The following is an 18,688-nucleotide window of genomic DNA, read 5'->3' as shown; positions in this document are numbered from 1 at the left end:
AACCACCAAGTATCCTACTGGAGTGCAGCTCCAGGGAAGTAGTTTTTGTTACCCATCCTGATCCCTAATAGCATCTCCATGGCTTTCTGTTCACAATGAAAAGTAAGGCAACTGCACCAGCTTTGCCTGTGCTTTAGCTGGCGTTTCTATTTTTGCCTCACAACACAGCACTGAGCTTCTGAAGATATTAAAAGCATCTGTCTGCAGCACTACTTTTGCACCTCATGGAGCCCATCAAAGACATTGGTTGAACTGTGGCTGTAATATGTAGCATAAAGTGAAACAAAGAACCAGTGGTCTTGCTTTACAGCACCCACAAATCTTCAAACAACTAGGACGTCTGGCACGTTACTTAGCTCTAACATCAAATAGTTCATAATTTAAAAAAAAAAACAAAACCAAAAGAGATGAAAACAATTTATGCCTCCTTTCCCCCTAAAGTGTGCATTTGGGTAGAGGGTAAAAACTGGAAAGCAGAAGTAAATGATTATGTATAAACTTTTATGTCCTCTGAACCCATCATTTCCACCAAACTATATCACAGTACTGAATAAATTTCATCATTGTTTTATGTTAATGTATTCCTACTGGATATATTTCTACTAAGGAACAAAAGTTTGGACTCATTAGTGTAAATGACAAAAAAAAAACCCCACAACCAAGAAGCCATTTTTCAATTATTTTACTTAGCACAGTTTTAAAACCTATTATTTAGATGCCAGTTACAGGAAATTAAAGTGACAACATTAAAATAACAACTTGCGATCCACAGTAAAGCTATCATCCAACAGTACCTTTTAATTTGTTACGTAACATTTGACTGTAATGAGATGCTCTCTCTTACTCTTTGATTATATTGGGGATAAAATAAGGCTGGACTGCTTCAGTGAGCTTCTCTGCATACATTTCATATCTACCAGTCATCTGGAAAAGAAAAATAAAAGCTTCAGTTCTTTTAGTGAGCTATGAAAGTATGTCAGTAGAAAATATTTATATCCACCATTTTTTTTATGATGATATATTATTTAATTGCCCCCAAAAGTAAAATCATAATTGACTCAAACTGCAAGACCTCCAGTGCCTTAGCACAAACTGATATACTTTTATAAAATAACTCATATTGTGTTGCCTAAAACTGTACTTCTACCGAAAAAAGAGTAGATCTAAAAAGTAAAACTTCAAAATTAACACCTTCCTGCTTTGCAGCTCTCCTTCACTGACAGTCACTTCTGCTGACTAATTACTTAAGGCTATTTTGGTTATCCTAGATAGCTGAAAGTTGAATGTGAAAGGTGGACTCACTTTCTTATCCATCAACAATACTCTCATTTAAGTCAGTTATGTAAATGAAGACAAAGGAGTGTATCTGTAATTATGTCTTCATAATGTGGCCTTGACAACTGATGAACCTTGCTGCCAGCAATAAGTATGCATATGTGTCACTGACGGTATTTGGGTTGTTCTTACTTTATGCGTTAATGACACAAAATACTATCATTGCTTTGGGTCATACAGTAGCTGGAGGCTGGAATATAGCACTTCTCTTAGTGCACTATCGTCTTCTGAAGTGCACAGCCTTCAACATTGGCTCTGAGAGGGGCAAACTACTTCCTTCTTGCCACAGTGAAGTGAGGACAATTTAAATATTTTGCTGCTGTAAGTTTAGCAAACACTTTCTACTTAACATCCCTTTCAGGCATCAATGAATGCAAATTGCAGATACCAGAGCAGGTTAAATAGGTTCCTGCTTGCTATCAAGGGTTTTCTGCAGTGGATAAAATGATGACTTCATACTTCCTCATTCCCCTCATATCAAAAGCTACCTCTGTCTTGGCCACAAATGAGAGGAAAAGGAAACAGATATCCCCTGTCGTATAAACAAAAGCCACAGCTGTGCCTTATGTGCCAAATGACCAACAATAGCAATCCACACCACCAATGTAAAGCTAAGGTGCTGAACGCACAAGACTTGAAGACAACAAAAAATAAGCAATTCTATACAAAACAGCTAAAGGTCAGCGTTTTGCTTTTACTGTTTGTTTTTCCTAATCAATACAATTGCTTTTGTTCAGATACCCCTCCTAAACTGTTATAAGCAATGCTCCATGTGCTTCCTGACACACTCTGCAATAAGGGCCTCTGATTTCAATGGCAAAGCAAAACTAAATGCCTGCCTGACTTAAAAAAATTGGGAATCTCTCAGCACACTTTAATTCCACCATGTCAACAACCATATATGTACCAAACGCATTTGTAAAATAACAAGTGCAATTCTGTCCAGATGACCTGAAATTACTTTTTGTCTTTAGTCCATATGTATGGATTGGCAGCATTACCAAAATTCAGCTGTAGCTAAGAAATGAATATGTTTCAACTAAGAAGTTTATTCAGCATTTCAAATCCACAGAAAATTTGTATTTTTACATCAAATTGAAATCAAAACACATTATATATTGCACTATATTGTAATGCACAAGGTGGTTCCAAATAAACCAGCTCTTTAAAATAAATGCTTACAATAACATTATGTGCAAAAATTGACACTCCTTGCAAATATTTGCTTATTTTAAATACTAGTTTATCACTGAAGAATCTACATATATTGTGATGGTTGCTGGCCAGGAGTTCTGGTCTACTTTGTTAGGATCAGATTAAAAGAAGAAACTAGAGGGTAGTTTGTTTAAAAGAATAAAAAATAGAAAAAATCTGGTCTACTAAACCTGTATACAATACAGCACACCATATACCTGGTACTGGCACAACTGAAGGGTTAGCAAACTGCAGTGCTGAGGTGGCAATTTCTTAAACCAGCACTGCTGTTGTACAAATTAAATCAAAATTACAATCTCATGACAGATGATCCAAATTAGATTTATCTCAGACCGCAAAAAAATAGTAATAAATAAGTTTGCTAAAGCCGTGTGGAGACACTTGCAGTCCTCTTAATCTGATTTAGATTAATTCAAAAGTGGGTTAGGATGCTTCATAGATGAACGTGCACAGTTCTCCCTCTGTGGCTTCAGCACGTTCACAAATTCAGGGAGTTCACACTGCAAGAAGTTTGCACACAGGAAGTTCTCAGAAGCTTAAGGATTCTTGTCGTTTGGGGTTTCACTAACTTTCACCAAAACTGACAAGTAAGGCCTGTAAGAATATAAAGAACTACGATATTAGGTCAGATCAAAGGCCCATCTCTCAGCTCAGTGTCAAATGCCTACATACCTCGCACAAAGAAACCACACACACTTCTCCTAGCAGTTCTTGGAGCTCCTGGCAATCTGCACTTAAGGACCAAAGGTTAAGTTCTTAATTTAAAAGCTATTGGCCTAGTTTCCCTGATTTTGGCTATTCTTTTCTGAATCCATTTATGCCTTTGGCCTCCAGAACATCCTGTTAAATTAGTTCAACAATTTAAGCTTTGGACTGTTAAAAAAAAAAAAAAAAAGGCTGCCTTTTTTAACCATTGTAAGATTATATGATCATTATGAAAGCTTGTTTGTTCTAATATCATATGTAGGTTTGTTTCCTTACAAGGAGGCTTACCTTAAAATTCCATTTGTCACTGACTTGCCTGCAAAGATTTAGATCCATCTCTACCACCAGAAGTCCATCCCGAGTGCGAGAGAGTCCTGGGGTCCTACTGCCGTCTGGTGCAGCTACGTAACTCGAGCCATAAAAATGGCCCAAATCATGGTGTGCTTAAAGAAATTTTTAAAAAGCATGTAATGCCATCTGCAAATAAGTATACAACTTAACATGCAGTGTCCCATAAAACCTGGCTCAATTTCTTGTGGTTGCTCACTCACTGTGCCTTAAGCAAGATATCACCCTGAAGAGTCACAGCACAATCCTAAGGTAACTGCAGTTTCAACCTGTAGTTACTTTTATGCACATTACAGGTTTCAAATATATTGAATTAACAGGAAAAAACTCACTGCATTGCTTTTTAAATAATGTATTATTATGCTTTCCCATTATTAAGTCTCTGAACTAAAGTAAAAGCTTTGCTTTCATTGTTTTTTATTTAGCATTTAAATTAATTCTAATTGTCAAATCACACATTTCCAAAACAGCTGACAGAGATGCACCCATTCAATTTTCAATACAAAGTCAGAAGTGAAAACACTGGGATTTGAGGCACAGAAAAAAATATCTTACTTCATATTGCACAACTCCAAGTTGTGCCAATAATCAGCCACATCTGTTGTACTACTAAGCAATGGATACCACTGACCTTTTTGATGCAGCTGCTACAAACACTTAATTCCAAAACTAGCTAAAAAAAAAAAAAAGGCTCAGGCTGACTCCAGATTAAGCCAGAAATTCTGATGGTTATCAGAGGACAAATTACAGCGTTTCAACATACAAGTGAAGTACATACAAACAAATCTCATAGTTGTCTTTGAGAATGCTCTTCTTTAAGCATTTTTTATTTCCAGCAAATCTGTGAAACAGGGGAAAATGACTTGGCCGGGAATTCAGGTTAGGGCCTGAATCTTAATCTTAAAACTACATATAAAATATCATGCACACACTGAAAACACAGGCTAATTTGTGGGATTTCTGTCTTCTGGTCTTACAACACTGCATTGACTCAAAAACTCTTAGTCCTCTGAAAGCATATCGAAACCTTAGGTATGAATTTCTGGTGACCACATACTGTGGTACCACTACCTTTAATAGGAAGCGCTGCTTCTCTCCAGCTTACAAAATAGCAGACTTAAGTAAGGCAGTCACTAACCACCATTGCTGTCATGGGACAGACACTTGCAGGAGAGCTATTGTTTCTTCAGACTTTCTAGTTGACAATTATTAGCAACCACTGAATGTGATTTCTGAACATACCTTCTCCACCATCTCCAGAAGTAAAGGCATTCTTGTAGTATTCCTGTGAAATAAGAGGAATCCATAGGTGGCAGTATAATTCCATTTCACTCAAGAAATCCTTGCTAGTCTACCATATTTAGTATGGAAGTTTATATAAATCTATTAAGAATTTTTCTGGCATACTATCAGCACTGTCTAGAGGGAGCCATCAGAGGGGCCTAGTTTCTGTGATGGATAGGCTAGAAAACAGGATCTTTTTCTATCACTGCCTGTTGTTCATACACTTTGGGGAACATGCCTCGTATCAGTTTCACAAGTCTAAAGAAAAGGCAAAAGAGGAGACATTTAACCAAACACATCTGAGTGGACTGCAAAAGAAGGCAAATGTATTCACATAACTGCAAGAACAAGTCCAGAGTTTTGCAGAGAACCTTATAAAGTAGGGTGTTTGGACTAATCTGAAAGCAAGAATGACCTATTTTGTGCAAAATAAATTTTCATTATAGAATTTCAGTGTCCAGAAAGAGGTAGTATCTGTACAACAGCAACCAATTGTGTACCACTGACCTGAAGTTATATTTTACTTTCAGTCATTTTGGCTAAAAGAATACTGATTTCACCATAGAAACTAGGAGAATTAGCAAAAGGGTGGGTGCCTATTACAAAGAGAGCAAGTCAAGAACAGGAAGCAGCTGCAATGAAAAAGTAGGCTGCCAGCAACAAGGCAGCTCTCAATCTCTTTATCACTATCCATCTTCAAATCACATTATAAACACTAATACCGTAGTTATACAGTGGAGGAATCTATGCACTCTAGTGCTATTCAGTTCGTTAGCTTGAATTAACGTATGTTAAACTTATGAAAAGAAATAGCAAAGTGAAGATACATACCGTTCCTACCCTGTTGATGGGACATGTGAAGCAGTGATTAGCTATGGCAGCATTTCTTGCTTCAATTGGCCACAGTGACTCGCTGGAATACACAAAAGAGGCGGCAGGTATTCACTACTTGTCTATTTCAGAGCTAAATTTAGATTATGACTGTCTCAGACTGTACATTTTCTGTAAAAGAAGCCAAAGTTAGGTGCTAAGACTGATCTTGCTCTTACAGTCAAAATCTCCCCACAGATACAGCCAAGCACTACAATTATTTTCTGCTCAAATACAGGTATAAACAATTCTATCTGACAACAAATACGGCTTTGCCATGGCAAAAAAAAAAAAAAAAAAGAAAAAATAACACATCTCAAGATTTTCAAAGCAATTAAAGCATACAAAGCTCTACTCTGCAAATTACATAAAAGATTTACACATGTGCTTTCCCATTCCATTAGTTTTCAATATACCAAATATCATTCTGCAGCAAAACTGTAAGAGATTCATATGAGTTGCCTCCTTTTTCCCCCAAATGGTCGAGGAGTGGCTTTTGCAGAAGTGAATGAAAAAAAATTAATTACGGGAATAATAAAAAAAATGAAAGGAAAAAAAAAAAAATCAATTTCCACGAAAATTTCCTATTTCTGTTATTTCAACCACAGTTTTCATAGCACTTTCCAGTAAGTCATTTTCCCATGGTGGGCTGATGAAAAAGAAAGCATATTTAACAAAAGCATCCCAATAACTTCTCAGTAATTCTCTACTAAACCAGTCACTAAATTTACATAAAACCAAGAACTGAGAAATAAAAAACTCCATCTCTTTTACAAGCCTCTACCTCTTTTCCAAAGGAGATATCAATTCTGACTGATGTTTCAAACTGAAACAGTCTTCTTTTTATTAGATGGTTTGATACACAAGGATCAGACTAGTTAATAGGAGGCCTGGAAGTACTGAGAGCTCCAAAACAAAGGTGATACAATTTGTACACTCCTGTGACAGCATGTACCTGCCAGATCCTGAGTACCAAGACAAGGTTGCAAGCATCTGACTCATTAATCTCCCAGTCAGGCTCAAGAATCTTAAGAGATGGTCGCTGGACTGACTGAAAGGACTTGGTTTATTGCCTCTTTTCTCAATTGCTTTGAGTCTGGCAGCCAACTCTTCTAAGAAAAAGGGATTTTATTGAAAAGCTCCAGCAAATTACAATTTCACAGAAGACAGACAGGGAAAAAAGGCTATAGCCAAGAAACGACCCCAGAGACAGTTTTTACTTAGGCCTCAAGAGTCCTCTTCCTGCAATAAAAATTATATGCTTAAAAACAATCGAGTGAAAGCCAATAATTAGGAGAGCCTGAAGCACCCAGAGTACCAATGAAGTGCTATATGACAACAGGGTAATTTCTGTTTGCTCTCCTGTTAATGGACTATAAGTGGACAAACATCACAAATATTATTCTAGCAGTGACATAAATGCCCCAAAAGCACTGCATATTCATTCAGCTCTTTTTCAAAGGACATTTTCCAACATTACTCAACCTAAATTATCTTTTATACCAAAAACTATTAAAGGCAGTTTGAATGACAGAATACTACATCTAACCTACAGTTCTACACTCCAGGTTTGTAAACTCATGGTTCTCTGCATCTGAATTGGCTGTGGGTATGAAAATTTTATGCCTCTAATCTGTTTTTCATCATTTCTACCCTATTTTGAATGCCCATTTGTTCTCAGAATTTTCTAGCTGGTCAGCAACAAAAACTGGACAAACACTCTTGGACCTTGTTACAGAGACAGAGAAACTCCAAATTTACATTAAACAGGTAAAGAGAGGGGATTGGATGAATCCTGAAGAAATGGAAAATGTTAAAAAAGATATTCCTATTACATTTCTAACCCTTCTATCATCTTGTATACCCAGTTAGCAAGTCTATATTGCCTGAACATTTCATACACTAAGGTTTACAAAACTGACACTGGAAAAATCTCTTCCTCTAGGTTTAAAGAAATAAAAATGAAAGTTATCTGCAATTAGCCCACACACACAAGCCCAGCTGAAGGGAGAGAGAAGAGAAATGAGAAAGAATTTTTAGTATTATAAGAGATCAGTATGTCTTCTTTTTTTGTCTGCTACTCGATATTATACTTGTATTATGATATCATCAGTAACAATTAAACATGCTCCCGTTAGCTTCCTAAAACTTATCTTTGGAGTTGGAAAGTCAAAGACAGTTCAGCTAGCCCAAAGTACGGTTTTTTAACTCACAATGGAAATGTTTTTGTTCCAAAGAACTCTGCAAAGCCAAACTTCCCTCCCCTCGCCCTGTACAAAGCCAGCCACTTATGCTGAAAAGGGTTACAAATATTAATAATTAGGCATAAACTACCATCACTTCTTCAGTCATACGTATGTAAACATCATATAACAATAAATTACTTTTCAGAGTCTTGTTAGCAGGAAAAAAACATCCAAAAAGAAACCAAAAAGAAACAGCACAGTTGTTCCACCATGTGTTAAGCTGATGTGTAGACATGTTCTGGAATCCCACACTTCAATTTACAAATAGTCTAATTTGGAATGTAAAAGTATCAAGTAGTACAGCAAAGAACAGAATACAATGAGAATGAATGGAAGGTGTGGTGATTTTGTCAAGAGGAACGGTGTAAACCACTGAAACCATTTCTACAAGGTTTCTACCTAAAGAAAGCTCCCTCACTGGCCCCAAAGAAATGCAGTTGTTTTGCATCACATTATAGTATCCCAAGCAATACACAGCCTGTGTCAGACAATGCTTTAGAAGCATGACACATTCAAAGGTAATTATATTAAAATGTGACCGATGCTGATAGTGTAAAGGCAAAGAATATTCAAGATCTAATCCACAAATTAATCGTTATGAGCTAGCTAAGAAATATATTTTCTTAGCTCACTGAGCTGGTTTTCTTTTTTCTTTCAGGAAATCAAGTCAGTAGAGTGCAATTAATGTCAATCTGCAGAAGATTAATCTCAAGGGAAACAGTTTACACTGGTTCAGTCTGGTTCAAGAGCCCTGATAATCACAAAATTGCCAACAGTTTAGAAAAAAAAAATGTTTGTGAGAAAAGGGTTTCTCAGCCTGGCTCTGAAACTGCAATTTGATACCATACTTACTGGCTCCTAGGTGGACGATGCAAGCTGGCAAGCTAAGCCTGAACGTAAATTACTACTGCCTACGATAAAGCAAAAATATTACATAGATAATCTAAATAAATTCTCGTTAGTTTTCAGAACATCAGCTGGATGCTGGTTAACTCTGTCTCAGAGACAAAAGACCTGCAGATGTACAACTGAAGTTCTGGAAGAGAATTAGTGATTATGAGCAGACTGGTAGCCCAGAACTCCAGATGGCAAAAAATGCAGACTCCTTCATGAAGGCAAAACAAGGAGGTGGTACCTCAGTTTCCAAGACCTCAGCAAGATGCCCCTGAAGCCCCAGCGAGGGGCTCAGTTTTTCAGTTAATCCAGAAAGCGTGCAACAGCCTAAATTAGTTTGCATTTTACCTGAGCGTTCCAATAGTGGCTGAAGGGTTGAAGATGATCTCTGCTCCGTTCATACTAAACATTAGCCAGTTCAGAGGGTGATGGCGCCCATAGCATATATTCACAGCAATTGCTCCAAACTGTGTCTGAAACACTGGGTGTCCTGTATTTCCTTCCATATAGTAAGTAGACTACAAATGAAACAAAAAACCACAAATGTAGACTTCTTAAAAAAGTGAAAAGAAATACCTCCCACACTGCTTTGACACTTCCCAATTTCTGATTATCACCTTCAAGTTGTTAGACCATAAGCGAGGACACCTTTCATTTAGTACATAGCTGCACTGTAATAGGTATATAGCAAAAAGTGGCTCTTAGGCTGCTGAAATCAAATTCAAGCCCCTTTCTGTTTCCCTTCACTCATGTTACACTTAAGCATTGTCTGACTTTGACACAAACACCTCTATTAATGCTAGAAACTTCTACAGAAGCTTAAGAGGCATCCACAAATTGACAAACTTTAGGGACCTCTCTTAGTACTTTCCCCACATAAGAAAATTTTCCTAAGTCATCATGGTCCTTTGATTCTGATTAAACAGATGATGAACACTGTTTAAAGAACACGGAATTCCTTTACATTCACCTGTAATGACATGCAGTAATTTTATGAATGTTATAAGGAAGTGTTAGTGTATAGCTAAGATTGATTATTTAAACTTCTTATATGCCTACTGCTCCAAACAAACAGAAGGTTTGAAACTACCACCAGGAAAATCACAGGGTAGATCTAGAGAACACTCCTTAAAGAAACTGGAGCCAACTGTTGGCTTAGAAGATCCCATTTACCATATGCTGTGAACTTTCACCTTATCATATCAAACATTTCTAAACACTTAAAAACGCATTGGTTCCTGTAAAAGGCACTAGTGAAGAGAAGCATAGAGCATTGTTAACAGCTATCAAGAAAAACATTTAAGGAGATATTCTAAATGAAATGTGCAGAAACAGTTCTTCCCAGATACAAGAAAAGAAAAACATATGTGTGGAGTCACTGACGGTTGCCTGCTGAGTGCTCAGTAGTAGTCAAAACCCCAAGAAAATCTCAGGCATCAACAGGAAGGGTATTGAAACATAACAGAAAACATCGATTTGCTGGTTTATAAGAATTCTGTGTGCCCGTGGCTTGAGTACTCTGGGCAATTCTAGTTCCGCATCTCAATAAGGATATACTAGACATGGAATACGCAAAGGCAACTGAAATGACAAAAGGGATGAGGCAGCTCCCTTGGGAGGAGCAACTAAAAAGGCTCTTCAATGTGCAGACAGAAGGCTGAGGGAGATATTACAAACGAGATTTACAAAATCACAAAGGCGGTGGATAAGACGAATGACATACAGAAAACCCAAAGCAGCGGCAGTAGTGTGCATTGACTGAAATTACACTCCTGTACCTGTTTTCAGCCAAAGTAACTTTTTTCTTGCAGCAGTGCACTTCTGAAAAAGCTTCTTTGTGAAAGCAGGTATTATCACGAGGTTCAGAAGGGATTAGACAAAGTCATTGATAAAAGAACCACAGATAAGAAATGAAACAGACAGTAACATGCCATCCAACATCCCTAATACAATGTCTGTGGATATCACGGGAGTACAGAAGTTGCAGAGTGGCCAGACTTGTTCCTAATAGTACCTTTTTGTGATGATCTGAGAGACAAAAAAGTAAGGTACATAATCCACCAGCCTGACACAATGGGGCATGCCTCTCATCATATAAGAAAGTTGCGTTGTAAAACAATTCCCTTTTCATTGAAACTACCTGTCCATTTTAACAACCACTGCTGTTGGTCTTGAAGGAAGCAGAACCACATCAGGCCTAAAGCAAGCAGTTTCAGCTGGAGAACAAACTAGGGCCGCATCAAAGTGTTGGAGCATGGCATGATAGACACAGGAAGATCATCTTCTGAAACCAAGAAAGACTAGAGGTTCAGTATGCCCAGTATATCTAATATCTCATGTTTCTTATTTATTATCAAGGTCTCATGAATTTGAACAGTCCCTTGGGCACTGATTTTTACCTCCTTTCATGTCTGTAGAAAACATACCACATGGTGGGCACTCACACAATCCTTTTTCAAAACAATTCCACTGATTGACTGTATTTCCATTTTTTCTTCTATTCTCAGCTTTCTTTTATTACAGTAGGAGAAGAAAAACAAAAATGCTGTTGCTTCAGGGAATTCATCAGTTCTTAGTTCTTTATTCCTTACCAGAGGTCACAATCATCTCCACAGCAACCAACTGTGATGTCTCAAGAAGGATTGATTTTTGTTTATTTATATGCCCTCACACACACGGCTGAATAGGTTACAGACCAATCTCCTTCGCCTCTCCATTTAGTTCTCACCGATTCAACAAGCATGATTTCAACAAGGCTCCTTTCCCTATCTGCTCTACAGAGAAAACCCACAAAAAATAATTTCAAATTCCACCCTTCCTTTGGGGGTGAACTGTTGATAAAGAAAACAACATTAGAGTAACAGAGATGAGCATAATCTTTCCCTGAAGTCTTGGTGGTTTCTAAAATACTTCTATCAAAATTGCTCATCTTGGAAGAATGGACTTAATGCTTTGCTAACAAAATCAGCTAAAAAGACAGCACTGTTTTGGGTAAACTCTACTTGCTTCTATACTACCTCTATAATGAGGTAGATAAGACAAGGAATGTCAAATCATTATAGTATACCTGTAAGGTATAAAGAGATTGTTCTGTGGCAATCCTGGCATTTAGGATAAGAACTAACTCCTTTTAGGAATCATGCAAAACTCATAACGAAACTCTATTTATACTTCACATTGAAAAGTAAAAATATTTTCTTTTTTTCAGATGCCTTTCATTATAGTTTCATAGCTGGAAACAAGGAGTTTCTCGTAATCTGTTGCTGATCCAGAAAATAGTGTCTGGAAAACTGAAAGACATCATATTTTAGCACAAGCAACACGAATTTATTTTTTGTTTGATTACACAAGGAACAAATCAAGAATGTGGAAAGTAACCAAAATTCATTTTTATTAGTGCTTGTATTTTATATGGGTTTGTTAGTTACTGTTTCACTAGCTAAAAGACAGATCCAATACAACAACATTAAATATCAAAATAATTACTAAATATCAAAATAATTACTAAAGATTTCAGAAGTCAACACTGGTGGCTGACAGGCCTGTGCCAGAAATCCATTGTGTAGAAACCTATTAACAGCCCCCTCTGAAGAAACACAAATCAGCCCGATCAGGCCTGAGAGCCCAGCTCAAAACTTCCAGAGGTTTTTGAACACGGAGTTTCAAGATATAAAAAAGATTTTAAAATTAATAAAAAACCAGTTTGGATTCTGAGGCCTCAGTTTAGCGACTGGAGCATTTGGACTGGGAACAAAAGCAACTGCAGCTATATAGCCCCCAGTGCTCAGAAGAAATGCCTCTGTTAATTACCCACTTTAGCTGACAAGGAGAGATTTAGTTAGGTAAGACAATGTATTTTTAGACTTAGGTTAATTTTTAATCCTGATCTTTCTGCTTGTGACAATTCTATGGATGGATAAACACATTTCAGATCTACCAGTTTTCTTCTGATGTGGCCTTTGCTACCAGTTCAGTTTCTGAAGCTGATTCTGGAGGACAGTCTGAAAACTGCTGGGGGCTTCAGTGGAAGTAATGTGATAAGTAAACAGAAGATGCCATAAACCAGCTATTCAGTTAGAAACGTTATGAATTAAGGGATTCTGCTCAAAGAAACATCAGCAAAAGAACTGTGATTTCCAAGACAACCTCACAGAGAAACAGAGATCAAGACCATAAATAATGCTCACACATGACCCATGAAACAATTGCCTTCCAAATTAAAATAAGTTCAACATGCACACATGCAAAAACTAAGCCAATAATGCACAACTAATGTAACAAAGCCGTGACTTAGTGAATTTTCTTTTAAAGATCCTCAATACTTTTGTAGTTTCCCTCAGGCCAAGGAAGAGTACATGACAAAGACTCAATGTTATTTGTCCTTTAAGAGTCATCAATCCCTATTCTTGATAAATTAACTTACTATAATTTCACGTGAGAAAAACTGATTTGACACTTAAAAGAATCACATTTTCTAGAAATACATTATATTTCCTGCCAATGTGACGCTGATACAACACATGCTGTTACGAACAAGAGCTGCAAAGTAAGACTAGCTTGATAATCACAACACTGCATCTTACCTCATTGAAATCTCCAACTCTTGGAATGTGATTTTTCCTACTTTTGCCAAGGACAGCTCCAGAATTAGAAATGACCACTGCAGCATTCCACAGAGTTCCCCCATGTATGTCATCTCGCTCCAGGATTGGAGATACCACAACCATGTTGTATTTCTTTGCCAGCTATACAAACGAACACAATTATTTTATTATACACAACCCTGCGGTAATTATTTTCATTTTTTGGTCATAAAGAAGAATTTTAAAAAGTTTTCATCTGGTACATTACTCTGCCTGTTATCAACGGTTAGTGCTTAACCCACAGTGGCATGCCCACATCACCACAGTTTCTTCATCAAAGATGGATACATTGCAGAGAGCTTTCCACCTGCATCCTTCAACAAGAAACGCAAGGTAACAACAGGAAAAAAGCATCCTAACAGCAACAGTCAAGCTACAAAGCCCACCTCTATCTATTCAGAGGCAGAAGAGGAGATAGATCTCATCCCATTCTTTCATTCTGGTATACCACATAAGTAGTATACCAGAATAAAAGACACCATGCCAAACCTGGGGGGGAGAAAAAAGGTAAAATAGCATTACATGTTAACTATAAATGTTAAATAACATACACGTGAAAAATATAGCAACTTCTGGCTACCAGTTTACTAGCACATTGCCTTTTCCTTCAAATCACTTCTCTTTCTTTTATTTCTCCAAACTTCCATAGTGTCATTAATTCCACAGTGAGAAGCAACACGCACCTGCCCTAGATCAGACTAAAGATATTATGCTGTCTACAAAAGCTTAATAGGTCAGTGCATATCTAGGCAAATCTGACATCAAAACAGTGTTTTGTTGTTTCGATCACTTGTAAAAAGAAATAATTTAAATTTCTTATTAAAAAAAATTTGTCAGAAAAAACCCCCAACAAACTCTGTCACCTTTGCAATCAACAATCTCCATAAAAATAAGAGTCAGACAATAACAAATCTCCTTGGGTCCATAAAAAGCCCCCTACATTTTGTGTCATTTCACAGGGAGATGCAAAAAATGTGAAAGTGTTCTCTGTTCAGAAAAGGCTAGCTGTTCTACTCACACCTTCATACAAGCATTGTTTAATAAGCAAGAAACAACTTCTAAATGGAAATTAAAAAAATATTTGTATGAAGAATTGTTCCTCTCTTGTAAAATTCAGGAACAGTTAAATGGGCAGTTTCATATGCCTTCCATGATACAAGGAAGTCTACAAATGCAAAATTGTTTAAAAAATAAATATTGAGCACAGTTGTTGTCCACTTATACTTCACTCAGTATCATAATATTTGTCAAGTAAGGTGAAAATTTATTTTGATTATTTCAGTTTTCTCAGTGGTACGAGATGGGTTCATAAAGAAATCCATGCGAATCAGTGGCAGTTATGGGCTGAGGCTGGATGTGAGGTTTTTTTGCTTGACTGTTTTTTTACCTCTTGACAGAATTTTGTTGTTGGCCCATCCTCTGCTGACTCAGCAAATTCAGTCCAAGGAAGCTTCTCTCTTGTACAAAAAGCAAAGGGCATGGCTAGAAAACACCAATGCAAGACAAAATTTACAAAAGTGTTCATGTCACTCAAGAAATGCACACTGTATGCATGAATACAGATAAAAAAATTAAACACTTAAGAATGATTCAATTATTTTCCTTGTTTAAAGGCAAAAGCTATTTAAAACTGTTTTTAGCAAGGGCAAGGAGTTTTGCACCCATGTGGAGCAAAGTAGAAGAGAAAGAATGCACTTCATGAAGTCTTACCAGAGGTAAAAATACAAAATACACCCCAGTCACTAGCATACACTTTCTGTGAATAACCTGTTTTCACAACTCGGGCCTTCATTTTGTTTTTTCCCTCTCTTAAGCCTTAAAGATTCAATTTTAATTAAAATTAGATTTTTTAAATTTTCATATCTGTCTAGAAAAAATCCTAAGTTTTAGAAGAAAAAAAAATGAAGGAAGGATGACACAAACAAGGCCCACGCATACAAATATCGCTGTTGCAGCGTACACCAGTCTTCAATATAACAGACTTCACATACATCTTCCACACAGTTCTGCTAACTAAGACTGTTTTTTCCTTTAGAAAGCAAATCAGTAAAGTCAGCTGTTGTATCTTGGAATATCTCTGCTGTTTACTTAGAAGACATACTTCTAGTACAGGATACTTGTTAAAATAGAAGGAACTTGACCTCTGACAACCTAGAAGGAATCACAGAAAATACTCACTCCAAGCCTCCTGGAAACAAACTATGTTGACCCCACATATTGCAGCTACTTCCACAATCTCCTCAATTCGTTTGTGCAGTGCAGCCACCTGATCGCGAGAAGTGTCATGCTATAAAAAAAAGCTGTATGTTCAACTCCCTTGTATATTAATAGCCTGGTTTTACAAGCTTGTTCACATTATATTTATCTCATTCTATACTTAGTCCCACTGCTTTCAGGGGGAATAACTCAAGGAGTTATCATTCCTGAGCACTGATAACAGAAAGAGAGATGGATTTTTAAAAGCATTCAGATGCTGAAAATAGAGAAAGCAATCCAACGGAATTCTTATTTCATGGTTACAACACTTAAATATATGGCAACTCATTGCTGACTGACTTGAAAATAGCTAAAATTCTTAACAGAATCAGCAAAAATTATAATTTTGCTGCTCATCATAAACATCCTAAAGAACAATGCTAAGTAAATGTGAATTCAAAGTCAGATACTCTGAATCTTAAAATATGAGGCAAGGACTGTCTATCTCCCGGTCATCTCTGAATCCTGCTCACGTGTGGATCTTGGACACTCTATAGATGTTATTAACTCCAAACTATTTTCTAAATCTCTCTGTCCAAAGAGCTAATTGGATTATTACCAAAAAAAAACATCAAAGCATTTATTACTTAGTCAAAAAACATTGTTTCAAAGTACTTTTTTCTTAAGTATTCTACTTAAAGATAAGCATAGGTGTAGCACTTTGCATTGATACTTTCAGGTGTCAATAAGAAAAAAAAAAAGGGATGCAAGACAAGTCAACAGTCACCTACAAACTCAACAACTGTACACTGATTTACAGAAATAGTTAACTAGTCATTTATAAGGTAAAATCATTAATGTAACTGCTAGTCTTTTTAACAGATGCTACAAGGAATCCACAAACTTGATCCATATAGGGAATTAATTACTTGCATCTGTGACAGGTATCTTTCCAAAACAAATTACCTCAGAAATGTTCTGTCCTGTCACTGTACAAAACTACTTGTCCAGGAGATTTTATAAATGTGGTCTTTTCTTTCACTTTTTTCAAGCTACTTTTAGGAGGCTACTTCTATATGTCACCTCAGTGCTTTTGTGTCCAAGATGCCAGGATATGATGGTTACCTTGTAATAAGATTTGGTTTACTGCTGTACAAAGAATAATGAACACAGCTTTATTAATCTGTGTTTACTCTAATGGATTTTTCCGTAATGGAACATTTCTCAATTAAAACGAGAACTGCACCTGTGGTTCCCATGGGTTGCCATCTCTTTTGATTTTGGGTAAATGATTCTCTGTTACATTTTAGAGGCAAAGGATTTTCATGTACAAAAACAGTGACTAAATATTTAGCTTTGGAAAAACTGCAATCAGGTTGGTCAATTCACTAGGTAAATACAAGAGATGTTTCTGAGAAACAATAAAACCGAATGTGTCATTCGAATTTCTCACAGTATACTATATTAAGCTAGTGATGGGTCCTATATTGCCAGACAATCACCAGAGATTTCATGCTGGAGTTTCTAACATCAACAACTAAGGCGTGTTATCTCCCAATCCAGTAGAAGAGGAGTTACAGACAAACGGCCCAGATCCCAGTGAGTGTACCTGGACTGCCACAGCTGTGTCTGTGGGAAGTGGAATTTTATTTTGTACCAGTCCTACTCGAACAATACGCGGCCTCCTCAATTGCTCTGGAGCAGCTTCAAATCCATAGCCCTGTAGCTCAAAATCTCTTTCCTGAGCTGCTGATAGAGCAGCAGGTGGCAAATTAAGTTTTCTGGATTGAACAAGAAACAATGACATTTCAACATGAGACATTCTCCTTTTCTGCTCTGCATGCAGTGGATCAAAATGATCACAAATACTGCCTACCCCTGCCGAGACACCCAAGCTCCCATATGCAACTATCAGACAAGGGAACAGTCTGACAGTACCCTGGTCACGTGCAAAGCTCGCTGCTCTCCTCCATGGCAGTGAACTCCCAGCATCATCCTCTATAATTGTGATTTCCAGCCACTATTACCTTGCTATGGAAATCGAGGAGCACATATGTACAAACTTTCAAATGTAACCCCCATATTATAAAACGCTTTCCTTCGAACGTATTTTTCCTCATGTTAGATCCCCACTTTTCCAGCTCCCTGACCCCGAAGCCACAACCTTCCCAAGCCCCCCCTCAAAATTATCCCCCTCAGGTCTTTCGTTCCAGTCAGCCACCTTCTCAAACGACCTCTCTACCGCCCTGCTCCCCAGACTTGGATTACCTCCAAACTACCCCGGCTTCCTCACCACAGCCTGACCTCGCCCGCAGCACCACAAGACCTACCCTTCTTTTTTTTCAGCCCAGCCCTGTGTCCTGCTCACCCGGCCTCAAACCGGCTCCTTCCCCTTCAACTCCCGGGCTGGGCATCCCCGCGGAGCCCGAGGGGGAGGGAGGAGGGAGACAGACGGCAGGGGGAGGCCAGCCCGTCCTAGCAGCGCACCTTGCCTCGCCCCCGTAAAGGATCCGCTTCACCTCGGCCAGGTCCTCGGGCGGGATGTGCTGCTCCAAGCACGACTCCACCGACTCCAGGCCTCCCGCCATAGCGCGGCGCCGGACGGGACGGGACGGGACGAGGCGAAGCGAGCCGACGGTTGGGCACGCGCTGACCGTTAGGCAAGCGCGCGCCCCTCCTTCCCCCGTGAACTTTACCCCTGGGCGGCCCCCGCCGGCACACGCCCCTTTCGCCTCAGAGGGGTTTCGGCGGGCGCCGCGGAGGGTCCCCGCCGTGGCACGCAGGGGTCTGGGTGCACAGCGCGGCCCGGGAGGGGGCACGGACGGGTCTGGGCGCACAGCCCCGAGGGCGCAGCGGGCAGCAGTAGTGGGGCCGGTCCCCTTCCGTTGTCGCAGGGCTGGTGGGGGATGTGCACCCTGTGGCCTGGTTGCTAACCCTGAGATATCCCTAAGG

General features: G+C 38.4%; 1 protein-coding gene across 2 annotated transcripts; it reads right to left on the bottom strand.

Moving 5' to 3' along the window:
- Positions 1-667: 667 nt before the first annotated feature.
- UPB1 (beta-ureidopropionase 1) lies at positions 668-18,379 on the bottom strand. 2 transcript variants are annotated; one of them, XM_074606877.1, is made up of 10 exons: positions 18,224-18,379; positions 17,346-17,517; positions 15,719-15,827; positions 14,928-15,022; positions 13,481-13,642; positions 9,246-9,415; positions 5,719-5,800; positions 4,846-4,888; positions 3,544-3,698; positions 668-924 (listed from the first exon to the last, which is right to left on the bottom strand). In XM_074606877.1, exons 1-10 carry the CDS (start codon positions 18,322-18,324, stop codon positions 841-843), a joined length of 1,173 nt encoding a protein of 390 aa, XP_074462978.1. In that variant the 5' UTR covers positions 18,325-18,379; the 3' UTR covers positions 668-840. The 2 variants fall into 2 exon arrangements, with proteins under 2 accessions (XP_074462978.1, XP_074462979.1); XM_074606878.1 differs by having other exon boundaries at positions 15,719-15,806.
- Positions 18,380-18,688: the final 309 nt, after the last annotated feature.

The sequence above is a fragment of the Larus michahellis genome, chromosome 13, assembly GCF_964199755.1.
Source record: "Larus michahellis chromosome 13, bLarMic1.1, whole genome shotgun sequence".
Lineage (NCBI taxonomy): Eukaryota > Metazoa > Chordata > Aves > Charadriiformes > Laridae > Larus > Larus michahellis.
Note: the sequence above shows the minus strand (reverse complement) of the source record. Positions and strands in the feature narration are given on the sequence as shown.

Excerpts from the sequence above, each read along its gene's own strand:
- UPB1 (XM_074606877.1), bottom strand. The coding sequence starts at position 18,324 with ATGGCGGGAGGCCTGGAGTCGGTGGAGTCGTGCTTGGAGCAGCACATC. Across the intron at positions 4,889-5,718 it reads CCATCAACAGGGTAGGAACG|GAATACTACAAGAATGCCTT; the intron begins GTATGTATCTTC and ends CTTATTTCACAG. Across the intron at positions 925-3,543 it reads GTGACAAATGGAATTTTAAG|ATGACTGGTAGATATGAAAT; the intron begins GTAAGCCTCCTT and ends TTTCTTTTCCAG.